This window comes from Procambarus clarkii, chromosome 55 (assembly GCF_040958095.1).
Source record: "Procambarus clarkii isolate CNS0578487 chromosome 55, FALCON_Pclarkii_2.0, whole genome shotgun sequence".
In the NCBI taxonomy this organism is placed as follows: Eukaryota; Metazoa; Arthropoda; class Malacostraca; order Decapoda; family Cambaridae; genus Procambarus; species Procambarus clarkii.
The window spans coordinates 32,053,651-32,063,650 of record NC_091204.1 but is presented as its reverse complement, the minus strand read 5'-3'; the positions used below and the strand labels follow the sequence as shown (position 1 = coordinate 32,063,650).

The 10,000-nt window shown below is 38.9% G+C and overlaps 1 protein-coding gene across 1 annotated transcript in view; it reads left to right on the top strand.

The window, feature by feature from the left end:
- LOC138352981 (nucleolar transcription factor 1-like) overlaps nt 1–5,132 on the top strand; it is a 48,180-nt gene extending 43,048 nt beyond the window's left edge. The window contains exon 5 of the mRNA XM_069305645.1: nt 5,023–5,132. Within this exon, the coding sequence (XP_069161746.1) occupies nt 5,023–5,132 (110 nt within the window). The remainder of the gene's footprint in view (nt 1–5,022) is intronic.
- Nucleotides 5,133–10,000: the final 4,868 nt, after the last annotated feature.

Sequence of the window (10,000 nt, the reverse complement as noted above, 5' to 3'; positions counted from 1 at the left end):
AAAGACACACACACACACACACACATTCTGACACACAAAACACATTCTCACACAGGAATCACACACACACACACACACACACACACACACACACACACACACACACACACACACACACACACACACACACACACACACACACACACACACACATACACACACACACACATATTCTGACACATAAAACGTATTCTCACACAGGAATCACACACACATTCTCACAAACACACACCAAAACACATATACACACACACACACTCATTCTTACACACACACACACACACATACAACGACACACACACACACACACACACACACACACACACACACACACACACACACACACAAAGACACACACACACACAAAGACACACACACACACACACACACACAAAGACACACACACACACCCACACACACACTAGTGAAAATCCTCTCGTTGGCTCCGCCCACTTCACCCGTGATTGGTGCTCCATCAAGCCAATCACAGCAGACCGGCCGCACAGTTACCACAACTCACATACCAAACACTTAATTGTTTTAAAACAGTAAAATTAACTCTTTTTTAATACTTATTTAAAAAAGAAAGAATAGCTCATGACAGAATTGATGATAAAAGAAATTGACCATGGTCTTCAGCCTTTTATTCACATCACCCAAAGTTTGGTTGATGAAAATAAATCTTTTTTAAATACAAATAAGTATCTGACAGATTTGACAGAAAACATTAAATTGTCAAATCTTCATCACCCAGCCAAATCTTTTATTAATTCTATCAATGAAAACCTAAATTTTAAATCCCAATATGATTTTAATAAAATTATGAAAAATATTTTGCATGGTGATGTAGAATCCCCTATTCTAAATATTATAGAAAACAAAGCTCTTAAACAACATATGTTAAAAAAATACCCATTTAAACTCTATGAAGAACACATTAACAATGTAAATAAACTTGCCCAAGATCTTGGGTTTGAAAACGAAACTCAATTTCTTGAATATTTAGAAAGTAATCCTTCACCAACTGATTCCAAATTAACTAAAATTTTTAACACTATGACCAAATGGGCTGGTAAACATAAAAGTTTGATATTGAAATCTGCGATATTATTAGGTGTAGGTGTTGCTTTTCTTGAATATTTGAACAAATACAATCGGAAGAACAGTGGTTGTTTTAGATACCATGTTGGAAAAGGACATTCCCTAAAAAAGAAGTATATTTGACCAGATTTTGTAAATTCCCTATCAATCGGGTTGATTATATTAACTATGACATACTAAATGATAATACTCATCCATTGTTCAATAAAAAAGTCTGGAACTGTCAATTTGATATTCCAAATTCTGCAGAAACCCAAAACATATTAAATTTGGGCTGTAAGGGAATATGTTGTCCCCATAACTACAATTATCTTTCACAATTTGTCCAGGGTTATGAACCTATTTCTAATTTAGAAAATAAAGAAATATTTTATATATATAAATGTGAACAGGGAACAATTTTAAGAAATATTGCCGAAATTTTAGGAGATGGTATTGGTGAAGTGATTCAAGGCATTGGGCAATCTGATATATGGCAATTTATATTGAAATCAATTAAAAATATTGGCTGGGTTATACTTTTAATTTATTATTAATAATAATGTTAGGCCCATTGATAATGGTGATCAAATAGCGACATATGAGTGCACTAATGGGTGGTGTGGTGTATGGTGCATTGATGTAATAATATACAATATTTACTCACTGAGCTTATTTGCAAAGAAAATGTTTAACTACCATTGCAACATTCATTAACATATTTCATAAATAATTCTCGAGGTAACCCACCATATTCATATGCAATGTATATGAAGGATATACCCCAGGGGACCTCTGTTATATGTCCATCAATATTTCGTAAAATTTTCCATGATTTTAAATTTTCTTTTTCCTTTTCTAAAAAGGAAATTTTATATTGAACTTCAACACTGTAATGGGAATAAATTTCTGATGATTGTGGTAGCGGTGGTTGTGGTGGTGGTGGTGGTGGTGGTGGTAGTGGTGGTGGTGGTGGTGGTAATTGATAAAAATATTTTGAAGGAAAATCATAAACGAAACATGAAGAAGGTGGAATTACATAAATTGAATGTGGCACTGAAGTCATATAATAAGGTACAATCATATATTGAGTTGTTTGTAATGGTATTTGTGGAATGGTTGGTTGATAATAATAATCATTTCGATGACACCCATATTCTTCACCACCACCACCACTATTCCAACTTTCAGCATCACCATTTACTCCAGCTTCCACCATGATTCCTCTCAGTATTCTGGTAAATGAATTCTCAAATTTCTTTATTATATTGATCAATATTAAAAAAATAAATAAATACTCTTAACATTTTCATAATGAAAACTGTTACTGTCTCTGATATTGCAATTGCAACTTACATAGTACATCGTATATCACAACGAAAAACAATGGAGATTCTTCAACAAAGAAATGGAAGTAAGTATTTTAAAAATATTATCATTAAGAATATACCATGGAAAAATATTCCTCCCAATTTCCCCAAAGCTTTCTTAGATGAAAATCCCAACGACTTTGAAGTTAAATTCACAACGCTAGGTTGTAACATGCTAAAATGTTATTATGATGTAAAAACTGCTTGTCAGCCCGGATCTGGATCAGCTATTTTAATAAACGAACGTGAATATGCCTGTAGTGAAGCATGTTATGCTGTTCATAATGAGGTCCTTGAATTTCTTCAAGAAAGATTTGGTAATGATTTAAAATCTATTCTAAACAATACAGAAACAGACAATCATTATTTCTCGAAACCTATTCCCGTTGAAACTTGGTCGATTAATGTCAAGGAATCTAACGAAAATTATTGTGGTGTACAGTTGTCTGCACTTAAAACATTGGCTCTAAGACCTTCAAGTCGATGGAGTCCTTCTAATGAAAACGATTTACAATCTTATCAAAAGAACCCCATTGCCTATGCCAAGAATACAAATACATATTAACTGAGAAAAGCTGTTGCTGGCTTAATCGATGCTCCACCATTGACATGGAATATTCAGCAACAGAATATAAACTTTAACTCAATCTATTGTAAATTCTTTCATAAATACTACGATAGCCAGTCAGATCAATGCCATAGTCATGTCCACCGCCAGATATTAGGTTTTATATTTGGCAATCAAGTTATCAACCAATTAACCGATGGTGAATTAGTGGACTTACTTAATCCAACATCAGGAATGAGTATGATTCTTATGGATAAATTGAACAAACAAAATTATATGGATGTTGACAGAGGTTATATTGAAACAGTTGTTCCACAGTCAATACTCGAAAAAGAACAATTTGTTGACGAAGCGGATATAGTAGTATCCTCCGAAAATGTATCATTTATTGAACAGTATACTACTACTACTACTAATTTCATAGATGTTATAATAACACGTTTAGAATCTGAGTTTTCCGATTTATTATCATTAATAAAAGATGAGGCTATTACTATAACCGAAATTGAAGTTACAACTCGAGTGCCTAAGATAATTTCAAGACTGTTAAAATATTTCTCCGAAAACATTCTCCATGATGCTCTTCAAGAATTATTATCTGTAATTATGGTAGAAGCTTCATCTCAACAAATGATTATTCAACTTTTGGCGATGATCATTCGATCATCTATGGTTGAAATGAGCATTCAATTTTCAAAACGGCTTTTATCCGTTTTATCTTCGTCTTTATCCCTTGTTTTATCTGTGGGATTAGTGTTGTTACCATTAGAATTATATTTATCAATAGGTAATATTGGTGGGTACAATAATGAAATAACTCATGCTGCATTAGAAAACCTTCGCCATAAAATAATTAATCAATTGTTAGAACAAGATATAAACTTTGGACAATATATTAAATTGGGGCCTCCACAGTCTATAACCACACCACAAATAACACCAGATATGATACATTTATCTGCCATAAATGAAATAATACACATTTATCCCCAATGTATAAACATAATTGGTATGGATGGAACTACCACAAATTCTTTAGAAGAGAACAAGATGATTTTAAGCCTGCTTAGTCAGTTTGATGTAAACAGCCTTGGTCAAGCAATTACTCACAAGATTAATTCTAAAACCTATGATAGAGATTCTAAAGTGATAGATATGAGTAATTATATCATTAATGAAGCTAAATATAAACATTATCCCATTCAAACTGCAGATTTGGAATTACAAGAAGTAGAAAATTTAATTTCAAATTCTAAAAGGGATATATTAATTTTATGTTTAGCTTTGATATTTTTAATTGTCAGTCTGTTCCTCTTTCTCTTCAAGAAGCAACTTTATTCTTTTTATACACTAGGCATAAGTAGTTGTTTTTATATATATTGGTCTCTTTCTACAGCTTGGTTAAATTAAAATCCATAATAAATATTATATGAGTGTGTGTGTGTGTGTGTGTGTGTCTGTGTATGTGTGTGCATCCGGTGGTATTCTGAGGCCCCCAAAATAACAACTTGGACCATTTTTATATAAAGAGCTTCACACCAACAGAGAGATCAGACAAGACTCAATTCGTCTCGTTGATAGAGCCGGTGCCTGTCTAAGTGTACGTCTTTATGCTGAGTCCAGTCCCATTCCCTTTTTTAATTCTACTAACTCCAAAGGTTTTAATGAGTAAATGTCCTCCATTGTACAAGGTGAATACATGCTTGTCATATGTGGCAAAGACCTCGATCCCCTTCACATATAAAACATATGGAATGGTATCCGTATGGATAGTTCCCTTCCCCAAATTAGCATGTCATTGTTCACTCTGAACAAAATCGACCCAAATGAGTTTCCCTTAACTCAATCTACCCCAGACCTTTCCCCCCCCAAAAAAAAACACCAACATCAAAAAGACATTATCAGATGATAATGATCTTAACCCACCCTTCAAGAAAAGAAAGAAAAATGCCATCAGAAGTAGGTTTGGAATGGTGAACCGAGACGATGAAGATTCATCTGAAGATTCATCTGAAGATTCATCTGAAGATTCATCTGAAGATTCATCTGAAGATTCATCTGAAGATTCCTCCTCAGAATCCTCTGACGAGGGGTCCCTCTCATTGATCAAGTAAGTAATGACATTTCACATAAATATTGGTGTTGGCGTTATGGTGTGTTAACTCAATGGCTCCCTGAAGTCCATTGGGCCAAATATTATATACAGTATCGGATAACATAATACTCGCCGGAGCTTCGAGACCTGAGCTCTTCGTCGCTGGCCACTAGATTGTCCTCAATGAATAAAAAGGATGTGATAGCTCCTTACTCCCTCAGTCTACCTCGTAGTTCACGCCCAGTGACAACATGTGTTTAAATCCTTGAAGAAATCCATTCAGTATAGTGAGTGAAGTCGTATTCTCGTCGTTCCTTCTTAAGGGTTATAGAATTAATTTGTTTTTTTTTTGTTTTGTTTTTTGTGTGTGTGTAATTTTTGTAATTTTTTTGATGAATAATTGTCTAAAATTGAATTTTATGGAATGCCTAGGGATGTAAAAATTACAATGTAAAATTTACCAGCAATGAATATTGTTTCTCAATGATCATAGTTTTTTTTTTTATAGTTTGGATGTTTATAGACTAATTTAATAATGGTCTGATTGTAACAACCTAAAAAAATTTCAGGACCCCAGTACTAAGCGGCTCACCAATCATCTGAACATGGCGCATGTTGGACATGACACACAGTCCTCTTCCAACCCAGACAATAAAATCACACCACAAAGAAACTGTCACTCAGGCAGTTGTCTAGAGGCTGGGTTTGTGCCCCGGGGCAGTGACAATGGACAACAGCAACCATCTCAACATAACATTTCTCAGTCCCAACATACTCAAGGGCACATCAAAGATGTCGCTGGTGGATGTCATGAAGGCATGGACGATGGGACAATGGGCGAGACGAAGGGACAAAAAGTGTGTGAATGTGGCACTGTGGGGGGGGGAGGCTCTCGTCTCCTGGCGATGCCCACATCAACACACTCTTGAGTGGTTAGATGAACAATCCCATCAACAACAACAAAAAATACAGCAACAACATCAAAAAAATAACATTTTGGGGAGTAGGGATGATGAAAGAGATGCAGATTCTGCCCAGACCACTAGTAATGGAAAGAAGGTTCGTTCTCCACGTTTCAGTGACTATTGTGAGGGTCAGTCAGCTCCATCCAACACTCAGGCTAATCCCAAGGTTGTAAGCATTGACTCGTCGTTTTACCAGTTCCTGAAGTTGGCACCCCCCGGTTTAGCCTACTACCCTCCTCTTAACAATGATCATGCAATGACAGCAGATGGAAATGAGGTTGATGATGTACAACCGATCGATCTCTCCCTTAAATCTAAATCATCAGCATCGCCAAAACTAACCTCTGTACAGTCAGCTCCATCCAACACTCAGGCTAATCCCAAGGTTGTAAGCATTGACTCGTCGTTTCTTAACAATGATCATGCAATGAGAGCAGATGGAAATGAGGTTGATGATGTACAACCGATCGATCTCTCCCTTAAATCTAAACCATCAGCATCGCCAAAACTAACCTCTGTACAGTCAGCTCCATCCAACACTCAGGCTAAGTCCCTGAAGTTGGCACCCCCCGGTTTAGCCTACTACTCTCCTCTTAACAATGGTCATGCAATGAGAGCAGATGGAAATGAGGTTGATGATGACGAACACAGATTCATATGTGATATTTGCCAAAAAGTATATAAGCGAAAAGAAGCCTTAACAGAACATCGTCGACTCCATACAGGGGAGAAGCCTTTTGAATGTGACAAGTGTTTCAAGAGGTTCTCTTACAGGGGTTCCCATTCTAGACATAAACAGAAACACTGTCCAGTTTTACACTGTTTTACTTTCTTCAAGTTCATCCAGGAGTTCTCGTCTAATAACACTTTTAAGGGACCTATTTGATAAGTCCCATCATAAGATTAATTTCATATATTCTATCTCGTTTAATTCTTTCCGCATGTTGAGAACTTTGTATAGGACGCTTCATTTTGTATTTTTTCCAGTCTATCAATACTTTTGCCATTCTGCAGGACCAAAGCTGGTACATGATAGTCTATCAGAGACCTTTATACGCTAAATACATCATTCTTACTATTCTAATATTAACACCATATTTCGGGCTGTACCCCACTACAGTTCTGAGAGCCTTGAGTCTGTCTCTACATTGTTGATGTAACTTATTGATTGCAGTTGAGGTACAAGGGACAGAGACTCCAAGGTATTTGAAAGAAGAGACATAGTCTATTGGTATGTCCCATCACTTAACCTATTTTCACTAATTGTAATATTTTTGGTATAAAAATTAGTACTTGCAAACTCAAAATATATGCAATAAGTCCTAAATCAGGCTTAATATATAAGATCAACGAAAAATGTTGTTTTTAATATAAATTATAAAAATCAATGTGTTTTCATAATAATAAATATCCCATTGGAAACTGGAAACAATTTCAATATTGAAGGGTTGGTTAGGTACTGTTACTAAAAGTATAATAGACTCAAAAGCTACACGAAAAACAACGTAGAAATAAATCACCATCGGAATCTTTCACGCAATCCCAAAAGGAATTAAATATGGTTACAGATTCATTAATTAAAATGGGGGATTGGTAAACCCCGCCGGAAGAAGATGGTTCCCTCCTCCCAATCTTGCAGTAACCATAAAATTTATTTCGTGTCATAATACAGTATGAAGGATCAGACTCTTATAATCAGTGAAAATTTTGATGAACTGTCTCAAAGACACGAGTGTGTGTGTGTGTGGCTGTTGTGTTTAGCTAGTGTATGTAGCTAGCTGTTGGGTGTAGCTAGTGGGTGTAGCTAGTGTGTGTAGCTGTTGGGTGTGGCTTGTGTGTGTGTGTGTGTGTGTGTGGCTGTTGTGTTTAGCTAGTGTATGTAGCTAGCTGTTGGGTGTAGCTAGTGGGTGTAGCTAGTGTGTGTAGCTGTTGGGTGTGGCTTGTGTGTGTGTGTGTGTGTGGCTGTTGTGTTTTGTAGCTAGCTGTTGGGTGTAGCTAGTGGGTGTAGCTAGTGTGTTTAGCTGTTGGGTGTGGCTTGTGTGTGTGTGTGTGTGTGTGTGTGTGGCTGTTGTGTTTTGTAGCTAGCTGTTGGGTGTAGCTAGTGGGTGTAGCTAGTGTGTGTAGCTGTTGGGTGTGGCTTGTGTGTGTGTGTGTGTGTGTGTGGCTGTTGTGTTTAGCTAGTGTATGTAGCTAGCTGTTGGGTGTGGCTTGTGTGTGTGTGTGTGTGTGTGTGTGTGTGTGTGGCTGTTGTGTTTAGCTAGTGTATGTAGCTAGCTGTTGGGTGTGGCTTGTGTGTGTGTGTGTGTGTGTGTGGCTGTTCTGTTTAGCTAGTGTATGTAGCTAGCTGTTGGGTGTAGCTAGTGGGTGTAGCTAGTGTGTTTAGCTGTTGGGTGTAGCTAGTGTGTTTAGCTGTTGGGTGTAGCTAGTGTGTTTAGCTGTTGGGTGTGGCTGGTATGTGTGGCTGGTAGGTGCAGCTTGTGAGTGCAGCTTGTGAGTGCAGCTTGTGGGTGCAGCTTGTGGGTTTAGCTGGTGTGTGTAGCTTGTCATGCGACCAGTGGGACGAGGGTCACCAATGGTCGGTGGGGGTCAACGCCTTTGAAAGTGTTCTATGTTGCTTTTATTGGACAGAATAAACAAAATGTGAAAACTAATAAAATTTATAGAAAATCTAACAAAATTCAAAAGTATATAATAATTTGAAGCATTACGAACAAAAAAAAAGTGAGGTACCACTTGAGGCACCCATTCTCAGTCTGTATCCTTCTGGGACCCAGTGCATTAAACTTCCACACCCACACCCACACCCACACCCACACCCACACCCACACCCACACCCACACCCACACCCACCACCCACACCCACATCACATACCACACCCACTACAGCCACACCAACCTATCACACCCACTCCAGCCAACCCAACATCCACACCAGCCAATCACACCCACACTACACCCACACCAATCTACCACAAGCCAATCACACCCACTACACCCACACCCACCAACACCAAACCCTCAACCCACAACACCCACACCAACCATCCACACCAGCCAATAACACCATTCAACCACAAGCCAATCACACCCACTACACCCACACCCACCCACACCAAACCCTCAACCCACAACACCCACACCAACAATCCACACCAGCCAATCACACCCACTACACCCACACCCACCCACACCAAACCCTCAACCCACAACACCCACACCAACCATCCACACCAGCCAATCACACCCACACTACACCCACACCAATCTACCACAAGCCAATCACACCCACTAAAACCACACCAGCCAACCACACCCACTACACCCACACCCACCCACGCCAAACCCTCAACCCACAACACCCACACCAACCATCCACACCAGCCAATCACACCCACACTACACCCACACCAATCTACCACAAGCCAATCACACCCACTACACCCACACCCACCCACACCAAACCCTCAACCCACAACACCCACACCAACCATCCACACCAGCCAATAACACCAATCTGCCACAAGCCAATCACACCCACTACACCCACACCCACCCACACCAAACCCTCAACCCACAACACCCACACCAACAATCCACACCAGCCAATCACACCCACTACACCCACACCCACCCACACCAAACCCTCAACCCACAACACCCACACCAACCATCCACACCAGCCAATCACACCCACACTACACCCACACCAATCTACCACAAGCCAATCACACCCACTAAAACCACACCAGCCAACCACACCCACACCCACTACACCCACACCCACCCACGCCAAACCCTCAACCCACAACACCCACACCAACCATCCACACCAGCCAATCACACCCACACTACACCCACACCAATCTACCACAAGCCAATCACACCCACTAAAACCACACCAGCCAACCACACCCACACCCAC